The 21,954-nt window shown below is 42.7% G+C and overlaps 4 protein-coding genes across 4 annotated transcripts; all 4 read right to left on the reverse strand.

Moving 5' to 3' along the window:
• Positions 1-269: 269 nt before the first annotated feature.
• On the reverse strand, positions 270-3,775 carry LOC141803271 (major histocompatibility complex class I-related protein 1-like). Its single transcript, XM_074687233.1, has 6 exons — positions 3,727-3,775; positions 3,385-3,651; positions 1,034-1,312; positions 630-911; positions 434-598; positions 270-352 (listed from the first exon to the last, which is right to left on the reverse strand). The coding sequence occupies exons 1-6, from the start codon at positions 3,773-3,775 to the stop codon at positions 270-272; spliced, it is 1,125 nt and encodes a 374-aa protein (XP_074543334.1).
• Positions 3,776-4,702: 927 nt separating this feature from the next.
• On the reverse strand, positions 4,703-14,541 carry LOC141803272 (uncharacterized). Its single transcript, XM_074687234.1, has 12 exons — positions 14,486-14,541; positions 14,152-14,420; positions 11,111-11,389; positions 10,707-10,988; positions 10,511-10,651; positions 10,365-10,429; positions 8,427-8,550; positions 7,323-7,589; positions 6,741-7,019; positions 6,346-6,642; positions 4,798-4,894; positions 4,703-4,709 (listed from the first exon to the last, which is right to left on the reverse strand). The coding sequence occupies exons 1-12, from the start codon at positions 14,539-14,541 to the stop codon at positions 4,703-4,705; spliced, it is 2,163 nt and encodes a 720-aa protein (XP_074543335.1).
• Positions 14,542-16,025: 1,484 nt separating this feature from the next.
• On the reverse strand, positions 16,026-17,660 carry LOC141803273 (BOLA class I histocompatibility antigen, alpha chain BL3-7-like). The gene is made up of 5 exons (XM_074687235.1): positions 17,612-17,660; positions 17,254-17,520; positions 16,716-16,994; positions 16,305-16,601; positions 16,026-16,159 (listed from the first exon to the last, which is right to left on the reverse strand). Exons 1-5 carry the CDS (start codon positions 17,658-17,660, stop codon positions 16,026-16,028), a joined length of 1,026 nt encoding a protein of 341 aa, XP_074543336.1.
• A 2,279-nt stretch (positions 17,661-19,939) lies between these two features.
• On the reverse strand, positions 19,940-21,659 carry LOC141803274 (major histocompatibility complex class I-related protein 1-like). Its single transcript, XM_074687236.1, has 5 exons — positions 21,365-21,659; positions 20,797-21,075; positions 20,382-20,678; positions 20,149-20,250; positions 19,940-20,067 (listed from the first exon to the last, which is right to left on the reverse strand). The coding sequence occupies exons 1-5, from the start codon at positions 21,657-21,659 to the stop codon at positions 19,940-19,942; spliced, it is 1,101 nt and encodes a 366-aa protein (XP_074543337.1).
• Positions 21,660-21,954: the final 295 nt, after the last annotated feature.

Genomic DNA, 21,954 nt, shown 5'->3' on the forward strand with positions numbered 1-21,954 from the left:
TGAGCCGCCAGGAGAAATGTAGCCGCTGTCGGGGTAAGTGACGAATCTTTTGACCAATCAACGGTCTGCAGTGTGTTGCTCCACCTCCCGAGAGCGGATCGGTTCAGTCTGGCACCCATACGAAAGGGTCCCAAAAAAGTGGGACGGCTCGTCTCGGTTTTTAGGGATTCGTCCCGGGATGAGTCTGTGGAAACGCCGCTAAAAGCGCACCGTACCGAGACGAACCGACCCGGACTGCTTGGTGGAAACGCGGCTTTTGAGTCTCTTCTTCATGGTCCTGGTCTGGCTCTGAGCGGGATGGCGGGTTCATCGATGTTGTTTTCAGGGTTTGGTGTTCCACGCCGGTAAATACCTGTGAGGTCAGACAAACACAGCGTTAGTTCTCTGATTATGTCAGAGTAAAGAATCATCAGCACACCTGAGAGACTCTTACCTTTCCTCTGTCTGTAAAACATAAATCCACAACCAGCAACATTAACGATCAGAAGAAGAAGAAGGCCCACACTCGCACTAACAGCAACAGCTGTGGGATCCTCTGCAGACAAACAACAACAACAACAAATAAAGAAAAGTCCTCTTTTTCTTTTTGATCCAAACTCTGTGACAGTATTAATGATGAGGACTCTGACTGGGCTCATCTTTGTGGAACTTGCTGATGATGTCCTTCACACCAGAGAGCTGAAACACACAGTCATAGCTCCTCCAGTCCTCAGCTGGAGGTTTCAGCAGGTCCACACTCATCTGGAAGGTTCCATCATGGTTTGGGAGGATCTCTCCGTGGTCCACGTCCTCCTGAAGCTCCTCTCCATCTCTCCTCCAGAACATCACGGCTCTGTCAGGAAAGAAACCTGTAGCGTGGCAGGTGACTGGAGAGGAGGGAGACTTCTGGAGGAGAGACACTGACGGGACCACTGAGGGAGAAGGACAGGAAAAAACAGTTAAGGACAAGGAAAATACAAAAGAAAAAAAAACGTCCAGTAGGAAATGTGAAGTGTTTTTCAAGAAGAGTCTGAACATGGTCTCGTGATCATACCTTTTCTCTGCAGAGAGCTTTTGCCTTTGTCCAAATACATCCTTAGCCACTCAGGAAAAACCTTAATGAGGTTGTTCACATCAAATTTTAGTCGAGTTTTGTCAGCGTTCCAGTTTAATTGTAGACTGACTGCCTCTGGTTTCTGAGCCTCCCATGTCAGACTCTTTACATCAAACGATAAGATGTCCTCTCCATCATAAGCATACTTAACAAAACCATCTACCTTTCCAGTCTCATCGTCCCACTTACAGCCACTGATCCTCTGTAAGACGTGGACACCTGAGAGAGACAGAGAGACAGAAACTTGAGTTTGACCCACAGATGATCCTATTAATGGAAATGGAGGTAGTATGTACAGAGTGATGTACCCTGGTGAAGAGGTAGAGAAAGGATACATGGGAAATTTGAACCAAAGAGTCTTTTGACCAGTAGGTATGGCCGTGTCTTTGTCATGTTCAGTCATGTGGGTGAGAGACGAAGAAAGAATGTGGATGATTTGAAGCTGTGATCAAAATGCATGTGTAGATAAATTCAGATCAAGTTTGTGAGATTTCAAACATATTGGACTCTATATGAAGGAGCTAGAATGACTTCCTGGGTCATGGTGAGACATCAGAGTTTGACGCGGCACATACCCTTTAACTACAGGACAAGACCTGATCAATGGTGCTCTATGAAGGCCTGAAAGTTGTTTCTGAGCACCATTGATCTTAGGTTTTTGACTAAAGCATCCACCAGCTCCTGGGAAGTCTGTGGTGCAGGTTGGTGGATGGAGCGAGACATGATGTGCTCAGTTGGATTCAGGTCTGGGGAACGGGCGGGCCAGTCCATAGCATCAATGCCTTTGTCTTACAGGAACTGCTGACACAATCCAGCCAAATGAACTCTAGCATTGTCTTACACTGGGAGGAATCCAGGACAAACTGCACCAGCATATGGTCTCACAAGGGGTCTGAGGATCTGGAAGGCTGTGCACCCCCCAAAGAAAAGCCACCCCACACCATTACTGACCCCTAGTCAAACTGGTCATGCTGGAGGATGTTGCAGGCAGCAGAACGTTCTCCAGACTCTGTCACGTCTGTCACATGTGCTCAGTGTGAACCTGCTTTTATCTGAGAAGAGCACAGGGTGCCAGTGGAGAATTTGACAATCTTGGTATTCTCTGGAAAATGCCAAACGTCCTGCACGGTGCTGGGCTGTAAGCACAACCTCCACCTGTGGACATCAGGCCCTCACACCACCCTCATGGAGTCTGTTTCTGACTGTTTGAACAGACACATGCACATTTGGAACCAAAAGGATACCTGTATGAACCGGAGCACACAGAAGAAGAGCTGCTACAGATGGAGACTGAAAGGAATACAGAGGAAACATCCACGGACACTGGACATCGAGATGCTGAGTGTAACTGCTGCCACGACTGTTGTTGTTGTTGTTGTTGTTGCTGTTACAGGACACTCCAGAATTCAGAAGAGCAGGGAAATCTGTGTGATGAGTTATACAGACGACTTGAGAGCCAGCAGTGTCCTCAGACAAATCCTGAAGAGTGTCTGTAACCAAGTTCCACTCGTGACAGCAGTAACACTCAGCATCTGTGTGCATTGAGTCACAGCTCAGACATTTACACCACTGAGTATTTCCGACTCTATCTTGATGTCCAGTGTCTGCGGATGTTTCCTCTGTATTCCTTTCAGTCTCCATCTGTAGCAGCTCTTCTTCTGTGTGCTCCGGTTCATACAGGTATCCTTTTGGTTCCAAAGTGAATGAAACTTCATCGTCGCTGTCATAGTCACTCATTTTGAATTTCCTACGCTGCCTCACAATCCTTAGAGTACAAACAAAAGAATTACGATACTTGATCAAACTTACACGAGGCTAAAACCAGCGCTCGAAGCATAGCTTGTTTACATTCCCTACAGCTGAAAGGAGGAGGGGGGACGGAGCGCACTAGCGCTGCGCGGAAGGACACATGACCAGTTAGTTAGGTCCAGATAAATGTTTATATTTCCAAAGACTTAAAGCACTTAAAAAATATTTTATGTAGCGTACTCTTAAACTGTGGTATTACTTTTTGATTTTAGTTCTTGTAGGCAGAGAAAATAGCCTTTGAATTTGGTACCGTCTGTCCCTGTTAGCGTCTATTTCCTCGTCACCATCGATTACAGTCTGTGTCTTACTGAGGGAGAGGAGACAACTTTCTACTGTATCTAATGTCCTTAGTGGTCACATAGAGCTCATACAACCCCACTTCAAAAAATCTGAACTATCCCTTTAAGGGGGCCTTCAGCACATCTGTAGTCGGGTTCGGGCCCTTTAAAAAATGAACAAGATATTAGGATAGAGTAACCTACCTTCACTTTGGCTGAAGGCCTGCATCAAATCTTTCATCATTTTCCCAAAAAGTTGAGGCTGGTTTTTAAAACACAATCCTTTGTACCAGTCCACATGGCCTGGATCATTGTCCATTAAAGTTTTTACCCAGTGCTGCTTTGGTTTTATGGTTTCGTCACTGTCGCAGTAAGAAACTTCAATTCCATCCACTTCAACATTTCCAACAAAAACAGGGAAGTCTGGGATCCCGGAGAACCCAATGGAGAAAAACACCAGCGAGTGTTCCACTGTAAGGAGGAAAGAAAGTTCATGAGGTGAAAAGTAAAGAAAACAGCTCAAAGAGAAAAAGACTCAAACATTACCTGAGGATGAAAGGTGAAAGAAAAGAAGAATCAACAGGAACTTTTCCATCTTGTGTTCGACGTATTAATCCAGGATTAAAATGGCTGAGTGATTTTGTACTTTGTACCATTTTTATATCCAGTTTCTCTCTGAGTCGAAAGGGAGTGTCTTTAATCTACAACCATAACCTGATCTGTCCCAAGATAAAGGAGTCAATCAGCTACTACCAAGACTCCTGTTAGGGTTTTAATCCTAAAACAGACTGTAACATGTTCTGTGGCCTTAAACGTAAAAATGATCTCCTTCATGCACTTTTCCTTTTCTTCAATCTGACGTGTAATCCAGCTCAGGACCAGAGAGGCTCCAGATACAAGCTACAGAAAGAAGCTCAGCTCTAGAGATCTACAAAGCTTCTTTTGTAGATCCACAGTTTTTCCTATTTGACTTGTTAAAAGGGAAAATATTCATGTCACTACTCACACAGACAAGGATTATTTTGAATCTTTATATTTTAATAAGAGATCAACTTATCAATGCATAAATGAAAATATTTTATTTACATGTAAAACAAGATCACGAAGGAACAGGATGAACCGGTTCTTTCTGTTTTTCTTCGAGTCCAGATCTGCTGACACTTAGTTTGTTTATACATGGTACACCACAAAACACTCGTGTGAATGTTGATTTTCTTTATGAAACTTGACCTAAACATGTTTTTTTTTTGTCTTTATAAATATTATCTTATCGTTTCTTTTGAACCAGCAAAGACATTTTTACCTGTGAAATACAAACATTAGTAGAAACAGAAAATCTACAGAAATATCCCGTCTTCTACCTGGTTGGTACAGTGACTGTTTAACCCCCTCATTAGATGTTAACAAACTGGTTCAGTATTTAAAGACTTCTTCTTCCTGGTCCTGGTTTGGCTCTGAGCAGGATGGTGGGTTCATGGATAATGTTTCAGAGTTCAGAGTTTCAGGGCGCTCAGTCCTGGTTTTAGTAGCTGTGAGGTCAGACAAACACAGCATTAGTTCTCTGATTATGTCAGAGTAAAGAATCATCAGCACACCTGAGAGACTCTTACCTCCTACCTCCTCTGTCTGTAAAGCACAAATCCAACAACAGCAGAAACAAAGAACAAGACAAGAAAGCTCACACCCACACCAACAGCAACATCTGTGGAATCCTCTGCAGAGAAAAAAACAACAGCAAACTAGAAAAGCAATTTCCAAAGAAATGCGCTGTGAATGCAGAATGCGCTGAACTGCTTATGCAGTATGCTGAAAGAGCCTGTCATGAACCTTTTCATGAAAGTAAATTAGTTGATGAATCAGTGGAATTGATGAATAAATTTAAAAGTTTAAATGGCTGAATTTATTAAAAAAAAATAAAGGAATTAATTGAATTTCAAAGAACATCAATGGAAATAATGAACTGGCTGAGGAAAAATGTGAGTCTGACCTAAAAAATGCTGTTTAGGTGTGATACTTTGTGTCCTGTATGTGTGAGTTTAATCATGTAAACCTGTCAGCTGAGGTCCATCTGAAGCCAGATGTTGCCATGGTGATCACTGTTTACTAACTGCCATCAGAGAGCTGTTGGAGTCTGTTGATTACCAAGACTTTACCACTGAAATCATGGTCTCAAACTGCCTGATATTGTAACTTAAACATAGGTGCGATCAGAAAAATGACTGAACCGTGAGAGTCCTGAAACACTGATGAAGCTGTCCGTGTTAGTTTCATGTCAGTAGACCCAGAAAATGTGGTTGTGACAGCGAGAGACAGATGAGTGGTTCTCCACTGATCTCTGAGAAAGACCCTCAGAAATTAACATTGGAGTAGATGGGGGCTGTTGCTGAGTTTTCCTGACAGTTGGCTTTTTTGTGGTGAGGGGCTCCATCCTTTTGCTTTAAAAACCACTTTGTCAAAAACAGGACAAGATTACCTATGTTTTGATGACTTATATGTGTTGATAGCCCAAAATATGTGGTGAAGGGGGCAGTTTTCCCCAAAAGTTTCCAGGTTTTGTCTCCCCCTCTCGCCACTCTAATCTGGAACATTCCGTTCAATACACACCAGTGTTTAATGGCTCCAAGAGCTGAAATGCATCATGACCTTTAAAGGGTGATTGTGAAGAAAATATGAATGCGAGGAAACATTTGAAACACACTGAATAAAGCCAAAAGATCGCTGAATATTTTGAAGTTTGAATGAAGTTTCTAGGTATGTAAATGAATGAATAAGGAGGGTTTGAAGCAGGCTGAAAAATGTCCAAAAGGGGGAAAATTTTGAAAATTTCCCATTCATCTCTACAGGACCGAAATCGCAAAAAACTTGAAATATCTCTGAAAGTATTTGTGAAAAGGCTGTGAAAAGTCATAGCGCAAGAGTGCAGAATGAGACCCACTCTTGATGTTTGAACGGTGAAAATCAGTTGAAATTTGTAGAAGTAGCAAAGCAAATAACAGAGCGGAAGAAGAAAAAGGATGTTGAACATATGCTGTAAATGCATTGCTGCATTCACGGCAGTAAACAAACAACACACACCACAGCATGTGCAGGTAAACAGGTGAGAAGCGCAAACACAACATATTAGCAGCAACAGCATTAAGAGAAAAATAGGGTGAGAAGTCTTACCAAGTGGTGGTCTGAACCCGTGTTTCCAGAGTTTGGTGACCTGGTCCTCTTTCACACCAGAGAGCTGAAACACACATTCATACCTCCCCCAGTCATCAGATGGGAGTTTCAGCAGGACTACACTCATCTGGAAGGTTCCATCATGGTTTGGGAGGATCTCTCCGTGGTCCACGTCCTCCTGAAGCTCCTCTCCATCTTTCCTCCAGAACATTGCAGCTTTGTTAGGGTAGAAACCTGAAGCGTGGCAGGTGACTGGAGAGGAGGCAGACTTCTGGAGGAGAAACACTGACGGCAGATCTTCAGTGAAAGATGGGGGTCAAAACAAAGTGTCAAAAAAAATGTGCCAAGTGAACTGTAAGTGTGTTAGGATCCTCAACTTGGTCATGTGATCTTACCTGTCCTCAGCAGAGAGCTTCTTCCAACATCCACATACTTCTTCAGCCACTCTGGACAAATCTTAGAGAAGTAATGCTTGTGAAAGCTCAGCAGAGTTTTGTCAGCGTCCCAACCCAGTTTTTTCACGAGGCGCTCTGGTTTCTGACTGACCCATGTCAGACTCTTCACATCAAGTGATATAAAGTCCTCTCCATCATAACCAAACTTCATGAAACTATCAACCTCTTTAGTCTCATCGTCCCACTCACAGCCACTGATCATCTGTAAGGTGTGAACACCTGAAAGAGACAGGAACAGAGACTGAGTTTACCTGTAGATCTCTGATAAAAAAAAAGCTATAAACAAAATTACCCTATCAAAATATTTGTGCAAAATATTTCTAATAAAACCATTTTTCAACCATTTTCAGAAACAGGAAAGTCAACATAAAGTTGTTTAAAAACATGAGTCTCCATCAGTTAAACTGATCATAAAGGTGATCTCATTCCATGTTTGTATTTAATGTAATTTAGCTGCAGCAGTGAAATTATCAAGTGAAAAAAGGAAAACCAGCAAAGAAAAGAAGTAAGGATTTAACCTACCTTCAATGTGATTTAGGGCTTCCTTCAATTTTTTTATTGTGGTTTTAAGGAAGTAAGGCTGGATTTCCAAACACTCTCCTCTGTACCAGTCTGCTTGCTCTTTGTCAGTCTGCATAACAGTTTCCACCCAGTGGAGCTTTGTTTCTATCTTGTTGTTACTGTCACAGTAAGCAGCTTGAACTAGGTCCACCTCCATAGTTCCAACAAAATCAGGGAAGTTTGGGATCCCAGAGAGTCCAGTAAAGAAAAACTTCAGCGAGTGTTCAACTGTAGGGAGGAAATCAGGTTCAACACAAAATGCAGATCAGGTGAAAAATAAAGAAAACAGCTCAAAGAAAAAAGACTCAAACATTACCTGAGGATGAAAGGTGAAAGAAAAGAAGCAACAACAGGAACTTTTTCATCTTGTCTTCAACATATTAACTCATGATTGAAATGGCTGAGTGATTTTGTACTTTGTACCATCATTTACCTGCTGTTTATATTATCATCAGAGGGAGTGTCTGTAGTAGGGAGTGCCTTTAGTCTCTGCCACAACCTGATCTGACCCAGGATGAAGGAGTCAGCTACAAGTATGACCAAGACTCATGTTCGTGTTCAAATCCTGAGACAGACTTTAACATGTTCTCTGAGGCTTCAAAACATAAAAATCTCCTTCATGAACTTTTCCTTTACTTCAATCTGACGTGTAATCCAGCTCAGGACCAGAGAGGCTCCAGATACAAGCTACAGAAAGAAGCTCAGCTCTAGAGACTCTTTCTCAGTCACAACCACACAAAACAGAGTCCAGTCTGACTCTGCTGAGAGATCAGGGGGTTATGCTGCCCTCTAGAGGAGACTTCATGTAACTACAATATCAATGAAGGTGGACGCTTTTCTTCTAGCTCCCCCCTCCCTATCTGTCCTGCTTGCTCTTGGTCTGTCTCTGTCTGAACTATCAGAGCCTCTCTTTGTATCCTATCAAAAACCTAAAATCATGGATTTGATCGGCTGGTCTCTCAACACAATTGATCAAATTTTCTCAATGAGGAAACTGGGCAAAGAGGAGCCCGCCTGCCCCGGTGAAATGTTTCCAGCCGGGTACACGACTGACTTCTGGGATACCTGGAGGACCGTATGCCTGTCGATCCTTTTCGTCAAGGATGTTGAAGATGTCTACATATTTGGATTTATGATAACAGGCTTTCTGCTGTTTGGAGCTGGTGGTTTCCTGATTTATCGCAAACTTCTGAAGACGCAGGGTACTATTTTAGGATTTGATGAGCTGAGGGATTGTGCAGGGCTGTCAACACTCAGACTCAAGCGATATGGGAACTTAATCACAGGCAGGATGTGATTCCTGGACTTCTTTACAGGATGGATAACAACTTGGAGAAGTCGTAGGCTCGGCTCGGCTGTAATGGGCCACCAAATTAAGTCATTTGAATCTCCACAGAGTTGACCAGTTGGGACTTTAAGGCAGACGGAAAATGTTCAGTGGGCCTGCCTGACCCAAACGATCTTTATCGCGTTGGCCTTGGTTGGCTGATAGCGCTCTGCTCTCCTGGATGGTATGCACACAGATGCTCTACCCCCCTCCCATCCCCCACCTTCCTTGTGAATTAAAAACCAAAAAATAAAAAAATAAATAAATGAGCGTATTAAAGTTAAAAGTTCAATGAAAACAAGAAAAAGAGAAAACATTTCTATAAGAATTTACACCATTTCATCTCAAAGCTTTCTTTAAAGATCCACAGTTATTTCTATTTAACCTCTTTGATGGTGAAAACATTCAGGAGAAATTCATGTCACTACTCACACAGACAGAGATGGTTTTTCACCTTTATTTTTAAAAACGTAAATATATATATTTCTCAATCCATGAATTAAAAGATTTTATCTGCATGTACAAAGAAGCTCTAAAGTGAATCAAAGCTGTTTATGTTGGTGTTGGCGCCTCCCTGTGGACGTTAACAGTACACTTGGTGTAGTAATGATCCAGGTTGTCTTTGATTAGTTCAGGGAGAAAGTGAAAGAAGTCTCCATGCCTGTTTGAGTCTACTTTCCTTTCCTCAAAGTCAAGTTTGGCGTTCTGCTCCGTGGAGCATTGACCCTAAACTGGAGCTGTTGTGTCCTGTGGATCAGTGAGTGTGACTGAAAGAGGAAGAATCAACGTGACTCTTCCTCCTCCTGCTTACAGTGAAGCTTGGCGGTGCCTCTGTGATGCTCTGTGGCTGCTTTGCTTCGACTGGCCCTGGAAAGGTACGGCATATAAAGAGCAAGATGGAGTCAATAGAGGAGCAGGAGGTTCAAGGAGGAAATGTCCGACTCAGAAGAAGTCTTTGAATGGTTACCTGACTAATACCCTACAGTAAATGTCTCTGCTAGTAACGGTCATACACAGGTGTCAGAGTTTAGCTGTGACAGTTTAACCCCCTCAGGAGGTGTTAAGCTGCGTTTCCACCAAGCAGTAGGGTTCGGTTCAGTACGGTTTGGGACGGTTTGGGACAGTTAAGTCTGATCCCGTTTGCGTTTCCACAGCAAACTGTGCCCTCTCGTGGTGGGCGGCGTGTAAGCCGTATGCCAGAAGCCACAGCTGGTAAACAATAGTGCAACGCCGTAGCAGCTTATCCCGCGATTAAATCCAACAAAGAAGAAAACGTGACACAGTAAACAAAGAGCACGGATGGAAGACATGCAGCATTTCGTCCTCTCTGTGATTTTCATGTAACTCTCTGTTACAAAGTGCAATCAAGCTTCGTTTCAGAGAAGTCTGTGAGCCGCCAGGAGAAATGTAGCCGCTGTCGGGGTAAGTGACGAATCTTTTGACCAATCAACCGTCTGCAGTGTGTTGCTCCACCTCCCGAGAGCGGATCGGTTCAGTCTGGCACCCATACGAAAGGGTCCCAAAAAAGTGGGACGGCTCGTCTCGGTTTTTAGGGATTCGTCCCGGGATGAGTCTGTGGAAACGCCGCTAAAAGCGCACCGTACCGAGACGAACCGACCCGGACTGCTTGGTGGAAACGCGGCTTTTGAGTCTCTTCTTCATGGTCCTGGTCTGGCTCTGAGCGGGATGGCGGGTTCATCGATGTTGTTTTCAGGGTTTGGTGTTCCACGCCGGTAAATACCTGTGAGGTCAGATAAACACAGCGTTAGTTCTCTGATTATGTCAGAGTAAAGAATCATCAGCACACCTGAGAGACTCTTACCTTTCCTCTGTCTGTAAAACATAAATCCACAACCAGCAACATTAACGATCAGAAGAAGAAGAAGGCCCACACTCGCACTAACAGCAACAGCTGTGGGATCCTCTGCAGACAAACAACAACAACAACAAATAAAGAAAAGTCCTCTTTTTCTTTTTGATCCAAACTCTGTGACAGTTTTAATGATGAGGACTCTGACTGGGCTCATCTTTGTGGAACTTGCTGATGATGTCCTTCACACCAGAGAGCTTAAACACACAGTCATAGCTCCTCCAGTCCTCAGCTGGAGGTTTCAGCAGGACCACACTCATCTGGAAGGTTCCATCATGGTTTGGGAGGATCTCTCCGTGGTCCACGTCCTCCTGAAGCTTCCGTCCATCTTTCCTCCAGAACATCTCGGCTCTGTCAGGAAAGAAACCTGTAGCAAGGCAGGTGACTGGAGAGGAGGGAGACTTCTGGAAGACAGACACTGACGGGACCACTGAGGGAGAAGGACAGGAAAAAACAGTTAAGGACAAGGAAAGTACAAAAGAAAAAAAAAACGTCCAGTAGGAAATGTGAAGTGTTTTTCAGGAGCAATCTGAACAGGGCTTGTGATCATACCTTTTCTCTGCAGAGAGCATTTGCCTTTGTCCAAATACATCCTTAGCCACTCAGGAAAAACCTTAATGAGGTTGTTCACGTCAAATTTTAGTTGAGTTTTGTCAGCGTTCCAGCTTAATTGTAGACTGACTGCCTCTGGTTTCTGAGCCTCCCATGTCAGACTCTTTACATCAAACGATAAGATGTCCTCTCCATCATAAGCATACTTAACAAAACCATCTACCTTTCCAGTCTCATCGTCCCACTTACAGCCACTGATCCTCTGTAAGACGTGGACACCTGAGAGAGACAGAGAGACAGAAACTTGAGTTTGACCTACAGATGATCCTATTAATGGAAATGGAGGTAGTATGTGCAGAGTGATGTACCCTGGTGAAGACGTAGAGAAAGGATACATGGGAAAATTGAATCAAAGAGTCTTGTGACCAGTAGGTATGGCCGTGTCTTTGTCATGTTCAGTCATGTGGGTGAGAGACGAAGAAAGAATGTGGATGATTTGAAGCATGTTTGTGACCTGTGATCAAAATGCATGTGTAGATAAATTTAGATCAAGTGTGTGAGATTTGAAGCATATTGGACTCTATATGAAGGAGCTAGAATGACTTCCTGGTTCATGGTGAGACATCAGAGTTTGATGCAGCACATACCCTTTAACTACAGGACAAGACCTGATCAATGGTGCTCTATGAAGGCCTGGAGACATCAGGCCCTCACACCACCCTCATGGAGTCTGTTTCTGACCCTTTGAACAGACAACTGCACATTTGTGCTGCTGAAGCTCATTTTGCAGGGCTCTGGCAGTGCTCCTCCTGTTCCTCCTTGCACAAAGGAGGAGGTAGTGGTCCTGCTGCTGGGTCTTTGCCCTCCTACAGCCTCCTCTACGTCTCCTGATGTTCTGGTCTGTCTACTGGTAGCGCCTCCATGCTCTAGACACTACGCTGACAGACACAGCACACCTCACTGATGTGCCATCCTGGATGAGCTGCTCTACCTGAGCCATTTGTGTGGGTTGTCGACTCCGTCTCATGCTACTACTAGAGTGAAAGCACCACCAACATTCAAAAGAGACCAAAACATCATCCAGAAAACTCAGGAACTGAGAAGTGGTCTGTGGTCACCACCTGCATGAACACTCCTTTATTGGGGTTGTCTCGCTAATTACCCATGATTTCCACCTGTTGTCTGTTTCATTTGCACAACAACATGTGAAATTGATTGTCAATCAGTGTTGCTCCCTAAGTGGACAGTTTGATTTCACAGAAGTGTGATTGACTTGGAGTTACGCTGTGTTGTTTAAGTGTTCCCTTTTTTTTTTGAGCAGTGTATTTACCCTTTAAATTATCGGCATATAAATAAAATTTGCAAACTTCCTGTTTGGATTTCACCATGATGGTAAGAGCTTTTTTTGTAGGTCTTGGCATGATAATTAGTTTAAAGTAGCAGTGTTTTTTTCACCTAGGGCCTAGGGGGGCTTATGTGGAGCACATATAACTTGTGGCAGAAACAGTAAGATTATCCTAAGGAACCTTAAAGGGATAGTTCAGTTTTTTTGAAGTGGGGTTGTATGAGCTCTATGTGCCCACTAAGGACATTAGATACAGTAGAGAAAGTTGTCTCCTCTCTCTCAGTAAGACACAAACTGTAATCGATGGTGATGAGGAAATAGGCGCTAACAGGGAGAGACGTACCAAATTCAAAAGCTATTTTCTCTGCCTACAAGAACTCAAATCAAAAAGTAATGCCACAGTTTAAGAGTACGCTACATCAAATATTTTTTAAATGCATTAAGTCTTTGGAAATATAAACATTTATCCGGACCTAACTAACTGGTCATGTATCCTTCTGCGCGGCGCTAGTGCACTCCGTCCGGTTGTAGCCTCGTGTAAAATTGATCAAGTATCGTAATTCTTTTGTTTGTACTCTAAGGATTGTGAGGCAGCGTAGGAAATTCAAAATGAGTGACTATGACAGCGACGATGAAGTTCCATTCTATGGAACCAAAAGGATACCTGTATGAACCGGAGCACACAGAGCTGCTACAGATGGAGACTGAAAGGAATACAGAGGAAACATCCACGGACACTGGACAGCAAGACAGAGTCGGAAATACTCAGTGGTGTAAATGTCTGAGCTGTGACTCAATGCCCATGGATGCTTAGTGTTACTGTTGGCACGAGTGGAACTTGGTTACAGACACTCTTCAGGATTTGTCTGAGGACACTGCTGGCTCTCAAGTCGTCTGTATAACTCATCACACAGATTTCCCTGCTCTTCTGAATTCTGGAGTGTCCTGTAACAGCAACAACAACAACAACAACAACAACAACAGTCGTGGCAGCAGTAACACTCAGCATCTCGATGTCCAGTGTCCGTGGATGTTTCCTCTGTATTCCTTTCAGTCTCCATCTGTAGCAGCTCTGTGTGCTCCGGTTCATACAGATATCCTTTTGGTTCCAAAGTGAATGAAACTTCATCGTCGCTGTCATAGTCACTCATTTTGAATTTCCTACGCTGCCTCACAATCCTTAGAGTACAAACAAAAGAATCACAATACTTGATCATACTTACACGAGGCTAAAACCGGCGCCTGAAGCAAAGCTTGTTTACATTCCCTACAGCTGAGAGGAGGAGGGGGGATGGAGCGCACTAGCGCTGCGCGGAAGGATACATGACCAGTTAGTTAGGTCCGGATAAATGTTTATATTTCCGAAGACTTAATGCACTTAAAAAATATTTGATGTAGCGTACTCTTAAACTGTGGTATTACTTTTTGATTTTAGTTCTTGTAGGCAGAGAAAATAGCCTTTGAATTTGCTCCCTGTTAGCGTCTATTTCCTCGTCACCATCGATTACAGTTTGTGTCTTACTGAGGGAGAGGAGACAACTTTCTACTGTATCTAATGTCCTTAGTGGTCACATAGAGCTCATACAACCCCACTCCAAAAAAACTGAACTATCCCTTTAAGGGGGCCTTCAGCACATCTGTAGTCGGGTTCGGGCCCTTTAAAAAATGAACAAGATATTAGGATAGAGTAACCTACCTTCACTTTGGCTGAAGGCCTGCATCAAATGTTTGATAATTTCTCCAAAAAGTTGAGGCTGGTTTGTAAAACACAATCCTTTGTACCAGTCCACATGGCCTGGATCATTGTCCATTAAAGTTTTTACCCAGTGCTGCTTTGGTTTTATGGTTTCGTCACTGTCGCAGTAAGAAACTTCAATTCCATCCACTTCAACATTTCCAACAAAATCCGGGAAGTCTGGGATCCCAGAGAATCCAATGGAGAAAAACACCAGCGAGTGTTCCACTGTAAGGAGGAAAGAAAGTTCATGAGGTGAAAAGTAAAGAAAACAGCTCAAAGAAAAAAGACTCAAACATTACCTGAGGATGAAAGGTGAAAGAAAAGAAGAATCAACAGGAACTTTTCCATCTTGTGTTCGACCTATTAATCAAGGATTAAAATGGCAGAGTGATTTTGTACTTTGTACCATTTTTATCTCCAGTTTTTCTCTGAGCGTCAAAAGGGAGTGTCTTTAATCTACAACCATAACCTGATCTGACCCAAGATAAAGGAGTCAATCAGCTACTACCAAGACTCCTGTTAGGGTTTTAATCCTGAGACAGACTGTAACACGTTCTCTGAGGCCTTAAAACATAAAATAAACTCCTTCATGCAGTTTTCCTTTTCTTCAATCTGTCGTGTAATCCAGCTCAGGACCAGAGAGGCTCCAGATACAAGCTACAGAAAGAAGCTCAGCTCATGGTTAAACTCACAGGTGCATCATGATCTTTTTTTTTTTTTTTAACCCACAATCCTTTCCCTGATTCTCATTATTTTAACCTGATCTGCTCTGAGTGAAGGTTTTTGGGGAGCTGGACTTTCTTAATCTGACTCTAAATCAAGGCTTTCTCTGACTCTGCTGGGAGATCTGAGGGTTATGCCGCCCTCTAGGGGAGACTTCATGTAAATGCAGGCTGAGTGAAGTTAACCCAGTGTCAGTTTTTTCATCCTCGAAAGTTAAAAACGAATAAAATCAATGAACATTTCAGAGTTTAAAGTTAAATGAAAACAAGAAGAAGAGGAAACATTTCTGAAAGACTTCACACCATTTCTTCTCAAAGCTTCCTTTGTTGATCCAGTTTTTCCTATTTGACCTGTTCAAAGGGGAAAATATTCATATCACTACTCACACAGACAGAAATGTTTTTGAATCTTTATTTCTTAATAAAAGATCAACTTATCAATGCATTAATGAAAATATTTTATTTACATGTAAAACAAAGCTCTAAAGTGAATAACAGAGATGTTTGTGTTGGTGTTGGCGCCTCCCTGTGGAGGTTAACGGTACACTTGGTGTAGTAATGATCCAGGTTGTCTTTGATTAGTTCAGGGAGAAAGTGAAAGAAGTCTCCATGCCTGTTTGAGTCTACTTTCCTTTCCTTAAAGTCAAACTAACCCAGGTGTTTGTTTCTCTGCTCATCCTCTGAGTCTGACCAACAACTGAACCTTTTCCTTCACTTAAAGCTTCAGTCAGAATTTCTGCTTAGTTATCAAACAGATGAAAGCTGATTTCTTTATGGACGAAAATATCAAACAAAATCATGAGCGTGTGAAAGAGTTCACACGTGAGCTGAAAATAATGGTAGAAACAGAGCAATCTACAGAAATTCCACCTGGTTGGTTCAGTTATTTTTTTGCCCCTTCAGTAGATGTTAACTAACTGGTTCTGTATCTAAAGTCTCTTCTTCCTGGTCCTGGTCTGGCTCTGAGCAGGGTGTGTGGATTCATGGATGTTATTTCAGGGCTCTCAGTCCTGGTTTTAGTATCTGTGAGGTCAGACAAACACAGCGTTAGTTCTTTGATTATGTCAGAGTAAAGAATCATCAGCACACCTGAGAGACTCTTACCTTTTGTCATCCATGAAACACACAAAGAACAAGAAGCCACAGCAATGAGACACAAAAAGAACAAGAAGCCACAGCAATGAGGCCCGCCAGAAGTAACAATACAGCCATAACAGCAACATAAAGGGTCCCGGGAATATACTCTGCAAAGCAAAAACAAACAATTACAGCAATTTAATCCGGAAAACAGATCACAGCATGTGCAAGTAAACAGGTGAGAAGAGCAAACACAACATGTCAGCAGCAGCTGCAGCAGCATGAAGAGGAAAGCATGGTGAAAAGTCTTACCATGGTTGGTCCAGATCACTTCTTTGTTGAGTTTGGTGACCTGGTCATGTTTAACACCAAAGAGCTGAAACACACACTCATACCTCCCCCAGTCATCAGATGGAAGTTTCAGCAGGTCCACACTCATCTGGAAGGTTCCATCATGGTTTGGGAGGATCTCTCCGTGGTCCACGTCCTCCTGAAGCTCCTCTCCATCTCTCCTCCAGAACATCACGGCTCTGTCAGGAAAGAAACCTGTAGCGTGGCAGGTGACTGGAGAGGAGGGAGACTTCTGGAGGAGAGACACTGACGGGACCACTGAGGGAAAGATTGGGGTGGGGTGGACAAAACAAAGTGTAAAGAAAAAAATTGGGGTAAAGAAAATGTTAAGATGTGTTTGGAAGGATCCTCAACTTGATCATGTGATCATACCTGTCCTCAGCAGAGAGCTTTTGCCAACATCCACATACTTCTTCAGCCACTCTGTACAAACCTTAGAGAAGTAATGCTTGTGAAATCTCAGCAGAGTTTCGTCAGCATCCCAACCCAGTTTTTTCACGAGGCCCTCTGGTTTCTGACTGACCCATGTCAGAGTCTTCACATCAAGTGATATAAAGTCCTCTCCATCATAACCAAACTTCATGAAACTATCAACCTCTTTAGTCTCATCGTCCCATTCACAGCCACTGATACTCTGTAAGGTGTGAGCACCTGAAAGAGACAGGAACAGAAACAGAGTTTACCTGTAGATCTCTGATGAAAAAGCTGTAAACAAAAATACCCTATCAAAATATTTGTGCAAAATATTCCAATAGAACCATTTTTCAGAAACAGGAAAGTTAAATAGTTAAACTGATCATAAAAGTGATCTCGTTCCATGTTTGTATTTAATGTAATTCAGCTGCAGCAGTGAAATTATCAAGTGAAAAAAAGAAAACCAGCAAAGAAAAGAAGAAGGGATTTAGCCTACCTTCTGTCTGATTTAAGGCCTGTTTCAAATCATTTATTGTGGTTTTAAGGAAGTTAGGCTGGATTTCAAAACACTCTCCTCTGTACCAGTCTGCTTGCTCTTTATCAGTCTGCATTACAGTTTCCACCCAGTGCAGCTTTGTTTCTATCTTTTTGTTCCTGTCACAGTAAGCAGCTTGAATTTGGTCCACCTCCATAGTTCCAACAAAATCAGGGAAGTTTGGGATCCCGGAGAGTCCAGTAAAGAAAAACTTCAGAGAGTGTTTAGCTGTAGGGAGGAAATCAGGTTCAACACAAAATGTAGATCAGGTGAAAAGTAAAGAAACAGCTTATAGAAGAAAAACAGACTCAAACATTACCTGAGGATGAAAGGGGAAAGAAAAGAAACATCAACAGGAGCTTTTCCATCTTGTTGTTAACAAATTAATTCATGATTAAAATGGCTGAGTGATTTTGTACTTTGTACCATCCTTTATCTTTTAGAGCCTAGAGGGTGTATCCGTAGTAGGGAGTCCCTTTAGTCTGACATCATGACCTGATCTTTTTTTTACCCACAATTTTTGCACAGAACCTCAGTGTTTAAACTTGATCTTCTTTGATGTCAGTTTTAAAGTCTATTCAAGCAGGCCTTCTCATCAACATGATCACATACCTTATCATCCATTATACTCAAAGACGGACTATTATTATGTAATAAACTTTATGTCACACTGTAAAGAGACCTTAAAACACCTGTACAGGTCATTCATGTGTTTGAAGATGAAGAATGAAGTGATTAGAGCTGTTTTCTCCTTTTTTTTCAGACTGATCAGTAACTGTAAGCTGGGTTCATGTCATAGAGGACCTGCTAAAATGTTTGTTGTTGAAGAGCTCAGGGTTATGCCGCCCTCTAGGGGAGAGTTACTGTAAATGCAAAGTGAAGACAGATCTGAGTGAAGTTCATGAAAAACTAGCTCTGTAAATGGACCTTGGTGTCAATTTTTTCCTTCCTCACAAATAAAAATAGCTGATAGATTAAATGAACTGTAGTAATCACTGGAGATGGAGCAATACTGGAGGAGTTTATTTTATTTCACTCATGGCGAGAACACAACAGACTCATGGCATTTTCTCAGAACAACCCTGTTATCAAGAGCATCACCTGCTGGTCCAACATTGCAACACTCTTATTTTCATATCACTACATGAACATATCATCACCATATTAAAATAATGGCCTAAGTCTTTTTTTTCTTTCAAGTTTTTAGGAAACCAAATACAGAGCAAAAGGTATTTATGCATTATTTCAACCAAAAAGGCCTTCACAGTGGATGACTGTTGACATGAAGAGAACATTGTGTGTCAACCATGTAACACTGAAGAATAAAGTGACATAGGCCAATTTTTTCTGACATCGTAGTCTGACTTTAAGCCTGCAAACTTTACCCTGAGTTAAATCAAAGAAATGTCAAGAAAATCAGACTGGTCTGGAGGCAGTCCTTTTCCTCTCGTCTACAGGTCTTGTTTGCTGTTTTTTTTAATTTTTATTAAACTTAACCCATTTCCAACATCCAGTTTTGACAACTTTTTGAAACCTGACCATTGACTGTCCTTTAATGCCATAACACAAACTCAAAATGTAAATAACTCCAACCTCCATCCATCCATCCATTTTCTATACCGCTTATCCTGTTTTAGGGTCGCGGGTGGCTGGAGCCTATCCCAGCAATCATTGGGCGAGAGGCAGGGTACACCCTGGACTGGTCGCCAGTCAATCGCAGGGCTGACACATAGACAGACAACCATGCACGCACACACTCACACCTAGGGACAATTTGGTGTGACCAATTAACCTGATGAGCATGTTTTTGGACTGTGGGAGGAAGCCGGAGTACCCGGAGAGAACCCACGCATGCACGGGGAGAACATGCAAACTCCACACAGAAAGACCCACTGGCCGAGGTGGGGATTTGAACCGGTGACCTTCTTGCTGTGAGGCTGCAGCGCTAACCTTTGCACCACCGTGCAGCCCTAACTCCAACCTATATTGAACAAATGTCAGGTTTTAATTTTAAACCCGCTGTTTTTCACTCTTCACTGGCTTCCAGTGGCAGCTCCGATCAAATTCAAAGCTCTTCTTCTGACTTACAAAACAGTGACAAGAACAGCTCCTGCTGACCTGGGGTCCCTCTTCCAGGTCTACACTCCTTCTGGTCCTCTACGCTCTGCTTGTGAAAGACGCCTGGTGCTCCCAGCCCAGCGCGGCTCCAAATCACTAGCCAGACTCTTCTCCTCTGTTGTTCCCAAATGGTTAATGAACCTAACTCTATAAGATCCACAGAGTCTTTTTCTACTTTTAGAGATGTCTGAAGACTCATCTGTTCAGGGAACACTTAGGCCTTTAATCTGAGCCTTCTCCTCTTTGTCCTCAGGGGTAGAATGAGTCGGAAAGTCTCAGACTCAGCTCTTAGGGCATTCTCTTTACACAAAAAGCCCATCGGTCTAAACTTACCTTCTTATCTTTTTTGTTCTCGTAAAGTTTCTGGGAGAGTTCCTGGACAGTCATAAAAGAGACACGCTGGATGATGAGGAACATGATCAACCTGCTCTTTCTGAGTATTTATCTATCTTACTCTCCATTTACACAGATACCAACCATACACAGGTATCAGTGTTGAGCTCTGACTGTTTAACCCCCTCAGTAGATGTTAACAAACTGGTTCTGTATCTAAAGTCTCTTCTTCCTGGTCCTGGTCTGACTCTAAGCAGGATGGTGTGTCCATGGATGATGTTTCAGGGTTCAGAGTTTCAGGGCGCTCAGTCCTGGTTTTAGTATCTGTGAGGTCAGACAAACACAGCGTTAGTTCTCTGATTATGTCAGAGTAAAGAATCATCAGCACACCTGAGAGACTCTTACCTTTCCTCTGTCTGTAAAACACAAATCCAACAACAGCAGCAACAAGGAGCAGAAGAAGAAGAAGGCTCACACCCACAACAACAGCAACATCTGTGGGACCCTCTGCAGACAAACAACAACAACAAATAAAGAAAAGTCCTCCTTTTTCTTTTTGATCCAAACTCTGTGACAGTTTTAATGATGAGGACTCTGACTGTTTGCTGGAGCTCAGCCTGAGCAGAGGACACACTCACCATGGTTGGTCCTGATCACATCTTTGTGGAGTTTGCTGATGATGTCCTCCTTCACACCAGAGAGCTGAAACACACATTCATAGCTCCTCCAGTCCTCAGCTGGAGGTTTCAGCAGGTCCACACTCATCTGGAAGGTTCCATCATGGTTTGGGAGGATCTCTCCGTGGTCCACGTCCTCCTGAAGCTCCTCTCCATCTCTCCTCCAGAACATCACGGCTCTGTCAGGAAAGAAACCTGTAGCGTGGCAGGTGACTGGAGAGGAGGGAGACTTCTGGAGGAGAGACACTGACGGGACCACTGAGGGAGAAGGAGGGAGACAGGACAGAAAAACAAACAAAGTAAAAAGAAAAAAAAGGGCTTAAAGAAATGTAAAAGCATGTTCATGAGGAACCTGAACTTTGTCACTCTATCATACCTTTCTTCTGCAGAGAACTTTTGCCAATGTCCACGTACTTCTTCAGCCACTCAGGAAAAATTTGAGTGAGTTCGTTCTCATTGTATTTCATTCTGGTTTTGTCAGCGTCCCAGCTCAGTTTTAGATTGACTGCCTCTGGTTTCAGAGCGATCCATGTCAGATTCTTCACATTTAGTGATAAGATGTCCTCTCCATCATAAGCATACTCAGCAAAACCATCAACCTCTCCAGTCTCATTGTCCCACTCACAGCCATTGATCCTCTGTAAGACGTGAACGCCTGAGACAAAGAGAAACTGAGTTTATCATCTTTGCTAAAAGAGGATCCCACCAGTAGAAATAAAGGAGCTTAAACATGAGTTTGTTTTTCTGATGCTTTGGTTTCTACAGATTCTGCAACTCCAACTCTCTGAGCAGACTTTATAAGATCCAGTCTGTGTCTTACTGTGAAGAAGTGAATCTGCCAACAATCCCTGTGACCCTCTGCAGAACCACGCCCCTGGTAGCAGCCCAATAAAGATTAAAAATAATGACGATATATAATAAGACATAAGGTTAGTGTAACCTACCTCCAGTCTGTTTGAAGCTCCTCATTAAATAGTTAATTCTGGCTTTAAAGCGGTTAGGCTGGGATTCAGAACACTGTCCTTTGTACCAGTCCACATGGTCTTTATCAGTCTGCATTAAAGTTTCCACCCAGTGCAGCGTTGTTTCTATCTTGTTGTTACTGTCACAGTAAGCAGATTGAACTTGGTCCACCTCTGCAGTTCCAACAAAATCAGGGAAGTCTGGGATCCCAGAGAATCCAGCACAGAAAAACCTCAGCGAGTGTGTTTCTGCATGAGAGAAAAGAAAGTTTATCATTTTTATGATCAGCACAAAATGCAGATCAGGTGAAAAATAAAGAAAACAGCTCAAAATAAAAGACTCAAATATTACCTGAGGATGAAAGGTGAAAGAAAAGAAGAATCAACAGGAACTTTTTCATCTTGTGTTCGACTTTTTAATCCAGGATTAAAATGGCGAAGTGATTTTGTACTTTGTACCATTTTTATATCCAGTTTTTCTCTGAGTCGAAAGGGAGTGTCTTTAATCTACAACCATAACCTGATCTGTCCCAAGATAAAGGAGTCAATCAGCTACTACCAAGACTCCTGTT

Source organism: Halichoeres trimaculatus, unplaced genomic scaffold, assembly GCF_033239565.1.
Source record: "Halichoeres trimaculatus isolate MK-OKI-2021-1 unplaced genomic scaffold, fHalTri1.1 fHalTri1_scaffold_14, whole genome shotgun sequence".
NCBI lineage: Eukaryota > Metazoa > Chordata > Actinopteri > Labriformes > Labridae > Halichoeres > Halichoeres trimaculatus.